Source organism: Acipenser ruthenus, chromosome 14, assembly GCF_902713425.1.
Source record: "Acipenser ruthenus chromosome 14, fAciRut3.2 maternal haplotype, whole genome shotgun sequence".
Lineage (NCBI taxonomy): Eukaryota > Metazoa > Chordata > Actinopteri > Acipenseriformes > Acipenseridae > Acipenser > Acipenser ruthenus.
Genome location: NC_081202.1, coordinates 33,639,699 through 33,657,372, shown reverse-complemented (window position 1 = coordinate 33,657,372; position 17,674 = coordinate 33,639,699). Strand labels below are relative to the sequence as shown.

General features: G+C 41.6%; 1 protein-coding gene across 1 annotated transcript; it reads left to right on the top strand.

Annotated features, from left to right (window-relative positions):
- Positions 1–10: 10 nt before the first annotated feature.
- On the top strand, positions 11–16,668 carry LOC117419923 (F-box only protein 7-like). Its single transcript, XM_034033316.3, has 10 exons — positions 11–197; positions 1,570–1,717; positions 2,510–2,786; positions 5,579–5,803; positions 8,909–9,050; positions 9,641–9,724; positions 10,007–10,102; positions 10,564–10,740; positions 12,778–12,815; positions 13,538–16,668. The coding sequence occupies exons 2-10, from the start codon at positions 1,596–1,598 to the stop codon at positions 13,880–13,882; spliced, it is 1,506 nt and encodes a 501-aa protein (XP_033889207.2). The 5' UTR covers positions 11–197; positions 1,570–1,595; the 3' UTR covers positions 13,883–16,668.
- Positions 16,669–17,674: the final 1,006 nt, after the last annotated feature.

The following is a 17,674-nucleotide window of genomic DNA, read 5'->3' as shown; positions in this document are numbered from 1 at the left end:
CATAATTACCGCTTCGCTTTTGGTTCTTGGTTTGTTTGGCCCTCTGCTGTCTCTGTGGTTTTCCTTGTGGGAGGGTTCGAAGTGAATACGGATTTGAAGCTTGTTGTTGGAGTGATACACCGAAAAGTAAACATTTATATGAAACATGAACCTCCGTCTCCTGGCCGATTCAGACGTTCAGTAGTATTAGTTAGTAGGTAAGTACACGCTTATATAAGGGCTTTGTATTTTGTCATTTGTGTTTAAATATGTAACCGAGTCATTCATGAAGCATCTCTGTATTTGCAAATCATGCATTATGGTTGTAATGGCATATGTTTAATGTTGTGTATATCGTTATAACAGTGGAATTTAATTAGGTAATGTAAATTTAAGACAAAACAATGTGTTTTTGTTTTGTTACAAGCTGTTCATCTTTTTCAGACAACGTTCTGAGATAGTGAAACCTCTGAAATATCACGTGCATACACATAGAAAGGGTGTTTTTATTTAAATACAACAGAAGCACCTCTCTGATTAATTAAAGCAGTATTTTTGTAATTAAAGAATGCGTCATTGCCCGGTAGTATCTTCTAGAAACACACACACAAAAACGAAACCAAAACAACTGACTCAGCAAAAGGAAACACAACATCCATGCATCTCATGACCAAGTCCTGACATAACTTGTCTACATTGCTCTGTCTCTGGATACTTTTTAATTTTTTTTGGTAGCATTTTTAACTGCCATCTACTTGTTATTTAAATGGAACTGTCAATTCTGCAAATATATCCCTTCAGATGTTTTTATGTCCTCAAAATAGGATGCAGCAGTTTATAGTCAAAACGAAGAAATTCATTTTTCTAAAATTATTTAAAAAATGTAAATCGATATTAAAATATATATTTTTTTAATTTGTTGAAAAACAAAAGTATAATGTATACTATATATTCAAGTAAAAAAAAACAACAACTGGGGTTTAGAAAAAACAAAATAAAACCGTGGCACCTCAACAAATTACTTATTAACCAATTAAGTGCCATTGGCCTAATTAGAGGACAGGCTACTTTGACATTTTTTGGAGCGTTTTTAACTGGCATCTACCTGTTTTAATTTTCTCTTGAACTATATTGTTTTGATAACTTACTCCTAATTTTGTTAGTTATGTCTACATGTATCAAATTACGTAAATACAGCTTGTGTTGTGATTCTTTTTCAAAGAAAAATGTATTTGGTACCTAATGGGTTAAGAAAGGAAAGTTAAACCCAGTAGAATGTGTGCTATTTATTTCAGACCTCGTGTATGCATTGCTTTCCTTTTGCTTCTTTTTAACAGACATTCATAAATTCTGTTATATGAACCAATACAAACATGGTCATTTTTTCCACTAAATACATTTCAGGCAGTGTTTGTCTGAATGTCTGTCCCAGTGCTAGTGCTATACCCGTTGACAGCCCTATCTGTGCTAGCTTTATCCCTGTTGACAGCCCTATCTGTGCTAGCACCTGTTGACAGCCCTATCTGTGCTAGCTTTATCCCTGTTGGACAACCCTTATTCTTTAACCCCACATGGCTCTGCTTTCCACAGCTATTTCTTGAACAAGCAGGTGAAGGATGAAGCTGCGGGTCCGGGTCAATAAACAGACCACTCGAGTGGAGCTGAGCGGAGCCGATCCGACACTAGCAGAGCTGAGCAGCACCCTCCGGGAGTCCGTATTGCCTTGTCTGGGCTACAGGTTGGTGGCTGAATCCAGACTCCTTCTCCTGTGCTGCACACACTTCCTTCAATTTGTAATTAATTGCAGTTACAGTGTAATGGTAATTGCAGTCCAACCTTGGCACACCTACGTAATTGTAATTAGACATATAATTGATCAATTACAGTTCAGTTACACATTGATTTGTCATTTGATAATTATTCTTGTACTTTCAACCACTTTTGGTGACCCCATTTGTTTGAAAAAAAAAAGTTTAGTATATTTCTGTATTTGTACCTGCGATTATTGCTTGGTTATTTAGAATAGAGTAAACATGTTAATGTGTGCGGTTGTTTGTTATTTTTTAGTGTAATTGTAATTAGAATTAAAATGACTGCAGCTTAATTCTGCTGGAATTGTAATCGTAATTATAACTGACTCTAGGTCTACAATGGAAGTTGTTTTACCTTTAATTGACCTACTGTAGGGTATATTTGCAGAAATGAACTTGTCTATTGACGCGTTGTTATTTTTACCATGTGTGTCAAGTCGTATTCTCATTCTTTAGTATGTTTAGCATTATGAGATGTGATAAATATTAAAAGGTGATTCTTAAAGATGACACTTGCATTACAAATGAAGGGATGGAAAAAAAACTGATTGAATAGCAGTTTGATCCAATCCTGGTTAGCTAGGTGTTTAATATGGAACACCTGAGCTTGTTACCTCTCTAGAAACTGTGGCTAATCAAGCTCGTAGTAAAACCTGGAATGGGTGAATGAGTTATTTCTATTGTATTGTATTATGTATCTGTTGGGTCTTCATTCGCAGTTCTGTCTCAGAATTCACACTCTCCCTGAATGGCAAGGAAGCTCTCACAGACACTGGGCAGACCCTGACGGCCTGCGGTATTGTATCTGGGGATCTCATCTGTGTGGTCCTGCCAGAGGCCTTCCCAGCTCCCAGGCCTTCTCCAGCCCAGAACCACCCTCTCCCCCCAGATCCCAGGCAGCTGCAGACACAGACACAGCCAGGACCTTCACACAGCGAGGAGAGCAGAAGAACACTGCATCATAACAGCAGAGACACAGCAAGTCACCAGCCAGAGGTAAGTTAAGGGGAGAAGAGAACCAGTGCCTGCACATACTGTTGGTCCTCATAATCACATAGTAATCAAACCTGAAAAGATACCTGAAAGGTTACAAAATATTTGTATAGGGGTCCCCAGGTGGCTCACGTGATAGAAGCGCAACCGCATGGTATTGCAGTGCAAGGGGAGTCATACAGCGCAGGTTTGTGACCTGGCTATGAGAAGTTGGCTCTGGTGCTTCCGTGGGTTAGGGAGGCAAAACCGGCAGAGACTGTTTCTCCACATCGCTCTACAGCAAAGCTTGCTGGCCAGGCGCCCAGTGAGCTCAGAGTGGACACCTGCAGGGCTGGCCTTTGTCCTCCAGAGGCTGATAGCTTGCTGACATCCATTCTCGAGTTCCTGGATAAAAAGGAAGCTGGCTTGGTCGTGGGATCGGAGGACGCCCACTGAACCTTTGGGTCACCTGAGCCATGTGAGGAATTGCTGCAAATTGGTTGGAAATTGTCCAGGACGCGAACCTGCACTGTATTGCACACCGTGCGGCTGCGCTTCTGCCAGGTGAGCCACTCGGGGACCCATTTTAATTTAAACATTTATTTTTGTATATACACTAAAACCTGCCAAGAGTGACCACTCATGGGAGTTAGCAAAAGTGGTCGATTGTAAGAGGTGGTCTCTCTTCAAAGGTCATCTGTAAAATTGGCACTTTTATGATGTACAGAAAGGCTACTATTGTTACTGATGTTTTATGTACAATTCTAATCGTGTGCTTCAAAAGGCATCCCACCACACTGAATTTTTTTTTTTTTTAAATTAACTTTACATGCAGTATTATATTTAAAATCTCTTGGTGGGTTTACCAACATTTATGTTGCTTGAAAGAAGAGAATTCACAAGTGCTTATTTTCTGTACTGTGAAGTTATATAATCAGTATATAAAAGACCAAAATGTTCTTGAAAAAATGAGTCTGGTTTCAGTCTACAATACCTTGACTCATAATTTGTTTTTCCGACTCGAGGGATATTGATTTAAGACGTTGCTCCAGAGTAAGAATCGCTTTCAGTTTGCTTTTTTATTTTTTGCTTCCATGGAAACTTAAAAGAAACAGACTGATAAGCGGATTGGTTTTTCCTACAGGTTTGCTTTTATGGATGGGAGTAAGAAAATGTGGTCGCTGGTCGCAGATGACAGGTGGTCGCACTTCACAGTTAAATTATAATTAGGGCTTTTAGTTTTTGTTTTTTATTTTCCATCTCTCTCCATCCCTTTTAAAGCTTAATTAATGGTTGTTAAGCCTTAACTGAATACCAGATTGTTTAAATTAGCGACGCACTACTAGAAACTACCGCAGTGGAAATGAATAAACTGAATTAGAGCCAGAACGAAATGCAGGTTCAAGTAGAATCAGGTGAGATCAATGCACGTCGTTTGTTAACTCAGTCAAGATATGAGGGTAAAAAGAAACAACTTCCTCTGGTAATTAGTGTTTGATTAAGAAAGCGAATCTGCTCAAAATATGTTTAACGGGACATCACGTGATCGAAAATAAACCCAGAAAACTAGAAGCCCTAATTATAATAGAAAAGGGCTCCCGAGTGGCGCATCCGGTAAAGGCAGTCTGCGTGGCGTGCAGGATGCGCCCTATAGCCTGGATGTCGCCGGTTCGAGTCCAGGCTATTCCACTGCCGACCGTGGATGGGAGCTCCTAGGGGGCGGCGCACAATTGGCTGAGCGCCGCCTGGCTGGGTGGGGGGGGGCTTAGGTTGACCAGGATGTCCTCGGCTCATCGCGCACCAGCGACCCCTGTAGTCTGGCCGGGCTCTTGTGGGGTTGCCTGTAAGCTACCCAGAGCTGCGTTGCCCTCCGACGCTGTAGCTCTGAGGGGGCTACATGGTGGGTCTGCAGTGTGAAAACAAACGGTCAAACAATTGGCAGCTACTAAATTAAAAAAAAAAAAAAAAAAAAATAGAAAAACGTTCCGTGGCCTCTGCAAGTATTCTCTCGTGACAGATGGCCTCTCTTCAGAGGTGGTCGCTAAGGCAGGTTTTACTGTATAAAAATATTCATTGTTATTCTTCCCTGAGGTAAGTTGACACTAATGGTTCAGGGATTTGTAAGATGTTTAGAATGAAACCTACAATATCTTCATTCTGCTCAGGCTGCTCCACACGCCTCTCTCAGCATACTTAGCTTTGAATTAGTAGAACAACCATGAAACATCCTCATTCCCCACTTGCTTGGTTGTAGTATATTTTTGTTGTCCAGTCTTCCTTTTCACTTTGCCAATTATTCCTGCTACAGTGCAAAAACCTGCATAATAATAATAATAGGATCCCACTTAATAGATTAAGCATACTGGGGCCAGTTTGAATAATTAGCAGCGGATCTAAATGCCGCCCCCTTTAACTCTATGTATTAACCCTGCTGGTATTTTCCTCTCAGGGTTCATTTATTGATCTGCTCAAATACATCAAAATGAAATCTGCAGAAAATCTTTTATTTTTTTTATTTTATGGAGGTTCCTTATAAAAGTTTACAATATTTTTGCAGTTTTTCCCATGCTTTTCCCATTGTTATACTATGCATTTACTATAATTTGCCCTGCTTTGCCATGTTTATAAATATGCTGTACTGCTCTGATCTTTAGAATGCTTGCCTATGCTTTACCATGCTTTATTACACTTTGCTCTGCTTTTACTATGAGATACTTTCATAAGATACTGTTTAGACCCTTGTTCTTTTGAATGTCATTTTGTTCGAATCACACCTGCCACTGTGTTTGAGCTGTGCTGTGCTGTGTGCTTTGCAGGTGGGGTTCAGGGGCGCTGAGATGGAGACAGTCCCAGGACACAGTGATAGTGATGAAGGGGCGGGTGGCTTCACTCCCGAGCCCATGCTGTGCAGCGAGGCGGTGGACGGGAAGGTGCCCCACTCTTTAGAGACCCTCTATCACCTGGCTCAGAGCAGCAGCCCCTGTGATGCACTGGTGGTGGCTGTGCATCTTCTGATGCAGGAGACGGGCTACCTACCACAGGTAAGAAGCAGGCGAGCGAGTGAGAGCACATGGAGGATTGCAGCAACACTCACAGACACACCCAGCAGGGATATCAAAGTGTCGGGTTACGTCAAACGGTTTGCTGTTATGGAAATAAACATTTTAATAAAAAACAGAACTACCCCTTACCCACAGGTTATTGTTAATGATGATTTTTTAATTTAATTTATTTCAGAATAAAATGTGGGTAAATTTGCACAATTGAAAATTGGATATTTATCGGGCCATTTATAACTAATGCATTCTGAACTTCAAATCACAATTTTTTTTTTTACTGTCCCTGACGTTTTCAATTATTCGTGGTTCTTTTTGCAATTACTCAAATGCTGTGAGTTTTTTTAGTTTTTGATAAGTTTGTATTAAGCTCCTTTCACTGAGTTCAGGAGCTGTTCTTTAGTTCTATCATATAACCCAGGTTAGATCAACCATAGTGTCTTTATAGAAGTCAGTGCCGGCGCCATCTAGTGAACAGCTACTTACAGAGTCAATACACAGGTGGTCCTGGCTTTTACTTATTATTAGGGCCCTACCAAATTCACAGCCATGAAAAAAACATTACAGACTGTGAAATCTGGTCTGCACCATGAAATCTGGTCTTTTGTGTACTTTTACCCTATAGTAAAATCCAGTGCAGTTATAAGTACCGTTACATGTTCCTGATGCGATTGTTAGCTTGTTTCAGTTTAAAAAAGAAAGCTCATCATGAACAGGACAGGATTTATTCATTGACACTTGACAACAGCCAGTAACTGGGCTCTACACACTGATTGGTAGACACGGGCATCCGGGGCGGGTTTAGTATGACCTATGGATCTCAACTGGTAGTACCGTCAGGCGAGTCAAATTAGACCTACAAAAATGAGTGTCCAAAATAAATCAAAGTGCTACAATCATTACTGCAGTGGATCATGTAAAAATATATAACAAATAGTAGTTTGAGCAGAAAAATACATAAAAAACACAGCAGGACAAAAAAATAACTAAAATAAATATGTGAGTATAGATATATTGTCCAGCTGCAGACCTGTCCCTAGCTCGGCGCTGTCTGTCAATTACAACAAACTCTGTGGATGCAGAAAGAGTCGTGTCTAAATACGGACAGGTATTTACACCGCAGAGACGGAATGAAGAAAAACAGCATTTCAGAATAGTTTTTGTGTTATTATTATTATTATTATTATTATTATTATTATTATTTATTTCTTAGCAGACGCCCTTATCCAGGGCGACTTACAATTGTTACAAGATATCACAATATCTTTACATACAATTACCCATTTATACAGTTGGGTTTTTACTGGAGCAATCTAGGTAAAGTACCTTGCTCAAGGGTACAGCAGCAGTGTCCTCCACTGGGGATTGAACCCACAACCCTTCGGTCAAGAGTCCAGAGCCCTAACCACTACTCCACACTGCTGCCCATGCATACAATGATGTTTAAAACCAGAACAGTTTTTTTAAAATTTATTAATTAAAATAATAACAGTTGGGACTCCCGAGTGGCGCATCCAGTAAAGGCGCTCCACATGGAGTGCAGGATGTGCTCTATAGTCTGGATGTCGCGAGTTCGAGTCCAGGCTATTCCACAGCAGACCGTGGACGGGAGCTCCCTGGGGGCGGTGCACAAAGTTGCTCGGGGGGAGGGAGGGTTAGGTCGGCCAGGATGTCCTCAGTTCACCGCGCACCAGCGACCCCTGTAGTCTGGCCGGGCGCCTGCGGGCTTGCCTGTAAGCTGCCCGAGAGCTGCGTTGTCCTCCGACACTGTAGCTCTTGGGTGGCTGCATGGTGAGTCCGCAGTGTGAAAAAAAGCGGTCGGCTGACGGCACACGCTTCGGAGGACAGTGTGTGTTCGTCTTCGCCCTCCCGAGTCAGCGCAGGGGTGGTAGCGGTGAGCTGAGCTTAAAAAATAATTTGCCATTCAAAATGGGAGAAAATAATAAAAATAATTGGCAATGACTAAATTTCTATAAAAAAAAAAATAATAATAATAATAACAATAACAGAAACGCAACAATCATAGCATTTCTACTTTGTTAGTCGCGTGCTTTTGTTAACCTCAGGGCTTTAAATGTTTATATTTTTCCGTTTTTAACTACATGTTCATACTTTATTACACCACCATGAAATTCAAAATTTAAATAGCTGAATTTAAGATTTTTAAAATGTAATGACCGTGAAATTTCTGAAAATGTACTGTGAATTTGGTAGGGCCCTACTCATTATGAGTGCCTGAACTAGCTTATGCCTGAACTAGCTGAACTGAAAGTTAAAGCACCTAAACACAGGCTTATCAAGAAAATTAAACACCACAATGTTTCAGTAATGGCAAACATCCAAAGGAAAGTCTACATCACAAGACTGCTGTACAGTTCAGCACAGTTTGTTGTTGGTCTCTGCAGATACTGTGGCATTCCAAGCAATTCCCTTTTAACATGTATTAATTAAAACAGAAAAAACGGCTAACATGAAAAGATGCTTTTCCCATCATTTGCAATCAACACATTATGAAGTGCTGATCAATGATAATAAGACAATGTATTCTGGCAGTGTGAATTAATATACAATTATCTAACAGTTAATAGCTAACCAAAGCTATGAAACCACTCCTATTTTATCTGCAATTACTTGTCTTAACTTTTTTTTTTTATATTTTATTTTTTTATCCAAAGTTGTCCCTTCCACTCCTGGTCTTTGTTCCAACCCTGTTCTAAGTTGTTTAATTGATCCAATTAAACCTCCATCCAGACCCTGAAGTAGTTATTTATCATTTCACCTGTTAAACCTGGAATGGAATGTCCCTCCAGGACTGTGATTGGACACCCCTGCTCTATGGAGTGGCCAATAATTCATGAGTTCAGTGACTCATTTACTGCTGGTGTCCAGTGAACTTCCACATTCCAGGGTTCCAGAGTGGATCACTCAAACTGCGCTTACAAGGTCATGCATCGGAATTTGTTTAGCAAATAGAGATTTACTAAGAACGTCTTTTGAGTACAATTAGCATGTTTTTAACAGGGTTCTTTCTTTCAAAGGAACTGGCTTGGAGAATCAGAGTAGCTGCTAATGCGTCCCGTTTTTCTGCAGGGCTCCGGAGCGGGGGCAGTGGACATGCCTGCTGGTTGGAGGGCTGGAGGGCTTTACAGACTGCAGTACACACACCCGCTGTGCGAGGGAGGGGCCGCTGTGCTGCTCGCTGTGCCAATGGGCAACATCCTTGTTATTAATGGTACATTTTTTTCCATTCCCTTACCTTATTATGGTATTTGCAATGGTTCTGAGAGGCTCGGAGTGCAGTCGCTTGAATATTGAGTTTTATAGCTTGATCGTTTGTTACTTCGTATGTCCTGGGGCAGTGCTATATAAAACCCCCTAATTTCTCTTGCCCTTCCTCTTTCTGGTTCGTGAATTTCCACAGCTACCAGTTCCTTTAGTTTGACTTCCCACCTGAACCTGCTTTGTTTTTTAAAGTGGAGCCCATGCAGTTTTATACTCCGGGCTTAGATGGTCAAGTGGAAGTAGTGTTCTCATAACCCTGAAGTTTGTGTGGTACCTGTTAGATCAGAGAAAGCAATAGCTGACAGAATCTACAGGAAGCAGTGGAAACCCACCAAACCGGAATGGAGAAATTATAACAGAACTCAGGCCATTAAAAGATAAATTAATATTTAAGAAGCTACTGAAAATATCTTAAGAAGGTAGCGGAAAGTAATTGAATTTTAAGTCAAATCACAGTCAGCTCCCTGGATATACAGGCAAAACTCTGTGTGCTGAGTGTAAAAAATAGACTGGATCCAGGTTTGCTGCCTTCTCTTTCAGCCACCTTGAAGATTAACAGTGAGGTGTGCAGTGTGAGGAAAGTGCAGCTCAGCCCATCTTCCTATGTGTCAGACAGCGGCCAGGGTAAGTTTGCAGTACCTGCAGCATACAGTGTGGGTCACTTTCTATTGAAAAGCAATAATAAATAAAACAATAACTCGCTGCCGTATTCACAGTGGACTAAAGAAAATTTTCTAGTCACAAAACCTAAATTGCTGTTTTTAAAAGTCACTGCATGTAAGCCTCACCTAAGAATGAAGCCATATACAGACATCAGATATTCAGTTGATGTACAACACAGAACCTGTAGTAAGTACAGGGTTTTACTAAATGTATTCCCTCTTCCTCTTCATTGTTCTGCTTTAGGGGAGAGTGCTGCAGACACCTACAAGGATCTCCAGAAGTTATCCCGTGTCTTTAAAGACCAGCTTGTGTACCCTCTTTTGGCGTCGGCCAGACAGGGTAAGACTCTTAAACCTGGGCACTTTGTAAGCAGAGCAGGCCAACAGTGCATTTATACAGTATAGGTGAAGAAAGTGGATGCTACAAAAATAATGTGAGGCTACCCTTAAGAAGTGGTTGGTTTAGGTCTCTGAGTTTGTCAACAGGTAAAAGCACAGCTGCCTGGTGTGCAGGGTGAGTCACACAGTCGGGAGCGCGGGTTTGTGGGGAGGGGACAATTTCATTCTCCAGATGAAATGACCAGGGAAGTGCAACACTACCTGAAAGCACGGCTTGCAAACACACATTCCTTTGGCTTGGTGTAGTACCAGATATGTTTTAAAATAAAAATATTCATTATAACATCTTTCAAAACTGCACATTTGAGATCAGTGCAGTGAATGTAGGTGCACAATAGGTATATGACAGTTTTGTGAGCCACAGCCACTAGAAGCACTCCTCTCTTCCTTTGCGTGCTCCAGCTCTGGACCTGCCTGATGTGTTTGGGCTGGCTGTCCTTCCCCCGGAGCTGAAGCTGCGTGTTCTGAGGCTGCTGGACGTCCGCTCTGTGGTCTCCCTCTCCGCTGTGAGCCAAGACCTCAACACAGCCACCAGCGACCCCTCGCTCTGGAGGTTCCTGTACCTGCGCGACTTTAGAAGTAAGCTGAGCCTTACCTCATCACACCTTATCACATCCTTACCTCATCTGACCTTGCTATACCACACCACACCACAGGTTAGCGGTGCAATCAGCAAGCAATATCAAACACCAGACAGTTAGTAATCGACAATTATCAACAAAAAAACAACTTGAAACATCCATGTGTATATTGAGAAAACTTGAACGAGAAGACATCTGATTAATTTTTTTCATTAGTTTCTGTCATCACAAAACAAATACATCACTGTGTAGCCAGCTATGTTACATGGTATCTAGCTGTATAGTGTGAAAATAAGGCACCAAAGTGATGCGTCGATAATCAACCTGAAAAAGAAAGTCATGGACATAATTCATCGATTCATTGTTGTGTCTCTAGTGCAGGTACCCTTGTCTTTCCCTCAGCACTGTAAAGTTGAGGGAACGCGAAGACACTTTGTAACTTGGTTTCAAGGCCACTGCATGGCACACCAGGGGGAGACTTGGGGTTTGATATGGCAAAGTTGCCTCAAACTAGGTCTCCCGATTTCCCTTGGAACCAGGTTTCAAGCCACTGGTCTTGAAAAAGTGGCTTTGTGTTCCTTCAGCTTAACATGTGACACACCAGGCCTCCCCCTGTAACATGTAGCAGCTTGGATTCTGGCAAGGCAGAGCACACACATGTAGCAGCTGGGATTCTGGGAAGGCAGAGCACACACATGTAGCAGCTCGGATTCTGGCAAGGCAGAGCACACACATGTAGCAGCTTGGATTCTGGCAAGGCAGAGCACACACATGTAGCAGCTGGGATTCTGGGAAGGCAGAGCACACACATGTAGCAGCTCGGATTCTGGCAAGGCAGAGCACACACATGTAGCAGTTCGTATTCTGGCAAGGCAGAGCACACACATGTAGCAGCTTGGATTCTGCTTGTATAAAGGAATTACGATAATTGCGGTGTTGAATTAGAATGTCTCAGAAATGTCTTCATCTAGACAATGTGGGGAAGCTATAAAAAAGGCCAACAAGATGCTCGGATATATTATGAGAAGTGTTGAATTTAAATCAAGGGAAGTAATGTTAAAACTTTACAATGCATTAGTAAGACCTCATCTAGAATATTGTGTTCAGTTCTGGTCACCTCGTTACAAAAAGGATATTGCTGCTCTAGAAAAAGTGCAAAGAAGAGCAACCAGAATTATCTGTAAATATATTACGCGGTGATCTGATTCAAGCATTCAAAATCCTAAAAGGTATAGACAATGTCGACCCAGGGGACTTTTTTGACCTGAAAAAAGAAACAGGGACCAGGGGTCACAAATGGAGATTAGATAAAGGGGCATTCAGAACAGAAAATAGGCATTTTTTTACACAGAGAATTGTGAGGGTCTGGAACCAATTCCCCAGTAATGTTGTTGAAGCTGACACCCTGGGATCCTTCAAGAAGCTGCTTGATGAGATTCTGGGATCAATAAGCTACTAACAACCAAACGAGCAAGATGGGCTGAATGGCCTCCTCTCGTTTGTAAACGTTCTTATAAAAGGAATGGTGTTAATACCGTAATGTACCTAAACTGCTGGAAATCGAAAAACTGATTTACCGACCCATCCCTAGAAATCGCGTATCTGACTGTGGTGGGACCAGATTAAAGGCGGATTTATAAAAAGTTGGATAAATTAATCCTGTTTTAAATACCATTATACACAGCAAGTATAGTAACAATTACTATGGTCATTGTTTTGAGATCCCCTAAATCTTTTGTTTAGAAAGGTACAAGGTATTAATGCTTGTGACAGGGTAGCCGTCTGACAGGCAGGAAATCGAGACGAAGGTTGAAGTTGATACGTCCCACAGGCTAACAGTATTACATATAACGCAGCTTATGAAAACTTTGGTGGGATCTACAATCTCTGAAGTAATCTTCTCTGTTCAATAATAAACAAACTCCAGCTACTCACTCAGCTGTCGATCATGGCGGATAAACAGTAAGGGTGGATACACAATTACTGTACTTTAAAAGGAGAGTTTTATGTAAGTCTTCCTGATATCTGTTTTCAGATTCAACAAGCAGAGACAGAGGGACAGATTGGAAAGCTGTGAGTATCACCTTTTATAAAGCGACTTAATCCAGCCTCTCAAGAACATGGAAGCGTTCAGAGGATTTCAGCAGAGAGCTAGGGGGTTGATTTGACCCACCTATAACAGCATGGTAAAGCATAGGGAAGCATTGTAAAGAATAGGGAATTATGGTGAAGCATATTAATAAACATGGCAAACCAGGGGAAAAGGTTTTCATACGAGAAGCATTGTACTGTGTTGAACTTTTGTAAGGGAAGCCTCCACAACTGCATTTTTTGGAACATTTTACAACACCAGGGAATCCACCTGGATTGCATCAATTATTTGTAGGGTTTATTCCAGGATAACCACTGATAGGGTGCATGTAATCCAGGGTAAATCCCCAGTGCTGTAAAATACTAAAACAGTCCAGCTGTAGCTCATCCCGTAACAACATAGATCATCTGTACTGAAGGATAACCCTAGTACACTAATAAATACTAGTGTCTTGTGTATGCCATACCTGAAACAATTTTCCTGGTCTGTCATTGTGAGAGGAGCTGCCTTTTCTGAACCTTTATACTAGTCTGCAGTGTTGGAAAAAGTTACAAATGTCATGCTCACATATTTCAAGCACTCTTCCTTAGTTTTGATTCAGATTTGTTTACCATGGTACATTTGCAGAGTCAAACAGTGTGTTGTACAGTGGAAATTCAATCTGCTTTATTTCTGGGACTCACCTGTCTCTTCTTTTCTGAAGCTCTACAAGACGACATACAAGCAGAAGAGAGACAAGCCGTTTTACCCAGTCCCCGTCCAGCCCTATTCCTTCGATCTGTTCTCCACCCAACACAACCCCCCCTACCCCTTCTACCCCCCGGGGATCATCGGCGGAGAGTATGACCAGAGGGCTGTGCTTCCTTACGTGGGGGGGCCCGGCGCCCCGCTTCTCCCAGGAGTCCTGCACCCCCCCGTCCCGCGCTTTGATCCCATTGGTCCCTTACCAGGGCATGAGCCGGCCGCTCCCGGGAGAGGTGCGATCGCTCGCCGTTTGCTGAGACCCACCGGCAACCGGTCTGCGGATATCCGCCGAGGCTTCATTTGAGCTCGGGAATGAAGGACTGCTGTTTCTTTGGGTTGACTTTGAACTCTTTCTTTTCATTCCTTGCTTGTTTGCAGAGCAGTGTTTGTGTTTGTTATTTCAGGACTCTGCTGTGCACTTTCTTCCAGGAGCGTTCCCCACTAGCCTACTGATTTTGACAGCTGTACTTCTGTTTTTGCAACAATGTAATGCCAGATTAGAATATTATGTCAGGAGAGTGGTTTCATTTTTAGTTCCCCCACCACCTCCACAAAGACAAAACTTTTTTTTTTTTAATGTATTAAGTGCCTTTTAGATTAACTTACACAGTCGGCTTCACCAGATGTTTCTCATACATACAAGCAACATACTAAAATATTAACTTGTTAAAGGTAATGTGTGTAGTCGGAGACGTCCCATCTGTTTGCCTGCAGCACATTAAGGGTGCTGTGCTTTCCCAATTAGCATTCACTAGGGTCCAGCTCTTTAGGCATCAACATGTTCTTCTGAGCCAGGAACACTGCACACTGCCTGCAGACTCCAGTAGGAGTGGTCCTGCTGCAGCTGCAATGCAGAATTCTACCAGGCCCTTGCAGTGATGAGGCCAGGAATGGATGCTGTAATCAAAGCAAATGGAAACCACAATGATCAGGATTGGAATCGGTGCCCCCTATGGCTTATTTCACTGCATTTCATGCTCTTAAAATAGATATTTCATGATTTAAACATAATATTTATTAAAGCAGAAAAAATAGTAATGTCACATTCAAAATAGATAATTTTCTCTGGAGTTCTACAACATATGTCCCTAAATATTGAAATGCTTACCTGAAATACAGTAAATAGTACATTGTAGGATATTTAGTTTATGTCCACCATATAAAGACATTCTATTTTCACCATCAGTGAGTTATCAAACAAGAAAAACATACATGTAAAAATAAGACATATGAAATGTCCCCTTCTTGTACCGGACACAGCAATCTCTAGCAGAAATATTTGTGATCTTTGCTGCAGCTAGTGTCTTTTTGGTGGAAGACATTTTAAGAAATCATGCAGCTCTATGCAGTGTGTGTTCAATCATTTACTGGAGGCAAACTAAACCGGCTGCCAGGTTCCTGAATGCAGGGTAACAAGTAGTGTGTCAATAAGGCAAACATTTGCAGTATTTATATATGTAGATCTTGAATTATGTGATAACCGTAAAAAAAAAAATACAGCCTTGCCTATGGCCACTGAGAAAGTTGTGAGTTCTTGGCGCCAGCTCTACCTACCACATTTCAGTACTCTAACATTTGACGATTACAGTTTTTCCACTGTTACTGTTGAATCCCCATGTAACTTCATGACCACCCTCTACAGTGAACAAAATACAGCACAGCCTCAAGTACTCTGACCAATAGTTGTGTGTGAAAGTAATCAGTCTGGTTAGCCGATTATCTGGATAATTGACCCACTCCATGAAAGTAACAAGAACACAATGCAAAATTGAAATCTACTGCAAGCTAAGAGCTCTGTGTGTTTAAAAGCACCGAACTGCCAGCTGTGAGCCTGTCTAGTCTGCAAATTAACATCTAAACATGTAAAAGAAAAATCAGACAGACCTTCATATTCTTGACTGTACTGTAGTTCATTCCAGATTACAAGTCTTTTGGACTGCAACTGGTGATAAATCAAGCACCCTAAAGAAGGGACAATTTGCGATCATAAAGATTGTATCGGCAACATCCCACTTCTCTTGCCCAGCAGCTATGGGTTACAGGGTTCTACAGGGTGTCCCCATTAGTCAGGTATCGTACTCAGGATCATATAGAAGGAAGCACTCTGTTAAAATCGTGCAGTACTTGCCCAGGCTTCCTTATCGTGCAGTACTTGCCCAGGCTTCATTAGGGTATCGCTGGCTTCAGGCACTGCTCCAGTTCACTCAAGGTTAGTTTCCATGTGCTCTGGGTCTTGACCTGCCCTCGAAAGCAAAGAGCTGGGTCTGCTTTTACATGTGAAAAAAGGGGCTACATTTCTATTAAGGCCAATACCCTTCTTCAGTATCATACTCTGAAAAGTTTATATAAAAGTGCTTTATCCGACATACACCTTAGTTGCTTCTTGCCAGTTCTGTAACATAAGCACTTTTTATTTAAAAAATAATGGTGCACTCACCTAGTAAAAGCTGGGTGAGTCTTACAGTCAGGAGCGCAAGTTTGTGACCTGGCTGTGCAAAGTTAATGGTCTTTGCTGGGGATTCCGAAGGGAGTGTCACATTGAAGCAAAACCATCAGAGACTGCTTCTCCTCATCCCTTTACAGCGGACCATGCTGGCCAGGCGCCTAGTGAGGCAGACACCTGCAGGGCTGACCTTTGTCCTCTAGGGGCCGTAGCTCGCTGACATCCGCTCTCGAGTTCCTGGGTGTAGAAGAGGAAGCTGGCTCGGTCGTGGGATCGGAGGACGTCCACTGAACCTTCAGTTCTGCTGAGCTGTGTGGGGAATTGCTGTGGTGAGGGGTAAACAAATTATAATTGGACATTCTAAATTGGGGAGAAAATTGGGGTTAAAATAAATGGGCACTCTAAAGTAAAACTAAATAAATAAATATTGGTGCAGACGTAGCACAGTGGCACATGCTGTGAATAGGGCCCAAGGTATTTACTTTCCCTCTGTTAAGAGATCTAGACCTGTGATAGCAGTCTGTGTGGAAAGCACAGTGAAAACCCCTCAAATTTACTGACATTGATTGCTTTGTAACAATAAAGGTAATCTGCTTGAATTATGTTGTAATACAAAGCTGCCATAATAAATAAGAACAAAAAAACACCATATGCTTTTGTGTAAACGGGCTGCCCCTCACATTGATTTGTCATGCACTTGACATTCACCACATGTCATAATCTCAAAGCTGTATGTCTGCTGCAAGTTGGTTTCAGTCACAATAGGCAGGACTGACAGTTGGCATTTGGTTGGCAGGTTCTTCTGTATACAAGACTGCACACATGACTGAAGGACTTCCCCTAAGGAATTTCAGGCACTGCTTACTGATAAATGACTTTCCCTCCTAAACTATTTACGATGGATTAGTGCTGTTCGGATGGCCCCTTAGTGTGTTGATAATGGCAGCTGTTTTTCATTATCTGTCATCCCCATTCACCTGCAGTTTTACGGTTAACATGAACACTTACAAATTGTGATCCCAAAAGGTGAATCACTGAAGCAGTCCACACATGAGCTAGGGAGACAGGCAGACATGACGTTTTATTATGCTACCAGCAGGAGGTGCTATAGTGCTATCACAGTAGGTCTCAAAGAGGAGACAGCATTGGGCAGAAATATAAGTCACACATTAAAAAGGCATTACATAGCTAAATGCTTAGTTACGGCTCTGGGCAAAACCAAAGCCCATGGCCAGTATACAATATTTTTCTGTATGCATTCTTTTCTGTTGAGCACTACTGACACCGTTGAAACGGTGAGTCTTAGGTCGCCTGCGGATACATTAGTCCAATCATTGCGTCTGAACCTGGTGTGTAATCCCAAGGTAACTGCTCAGTGTTAACACGTTTTAAGACGTTAATTCACGTTTTAAGAAATACAGTGTCCCCTTCAGACATGTTAAAGGAGAGATTCGGAAATAACATTCAAAACTATGCGCGAGAAAATACCATCCTAACTCCTAACATCCAAAAAAAAAAAAAAAGAAAAAAATACCAATAATAATAATGATATATATATATATATATATATATATATATATATATATATATATATATATATATATATATATAATTGCATGCCCCGGTAGCTAAGATATGGAGTCTTGCATGCCC

Excerpts from the sequence above, each read along its gene's own strand:
- LOC117419923 (XM_034033316.3), top strand. The coding sequence starts at position 1,596 with ATGAAGCTGCGGGTCCGGGTCAATAAACAGACCACTCGAGTGGAGCTG. Across the intron at positions 5,804-8,908 it reads AGACGGGCTACCTACCACAG|GGCTCCGGAGCGGGGGCAGT; the intron begins GTAAGAAGCAGG and ends GTTTTTCTGCAG. Across the intron at positions 12,816-13,537 it reads GAGGGACAGATTGGAAAGCT|CTCTACAAGACGACATACAA; the intron begins GTGAGTATCACC and ends TCTTTTCTGAAG.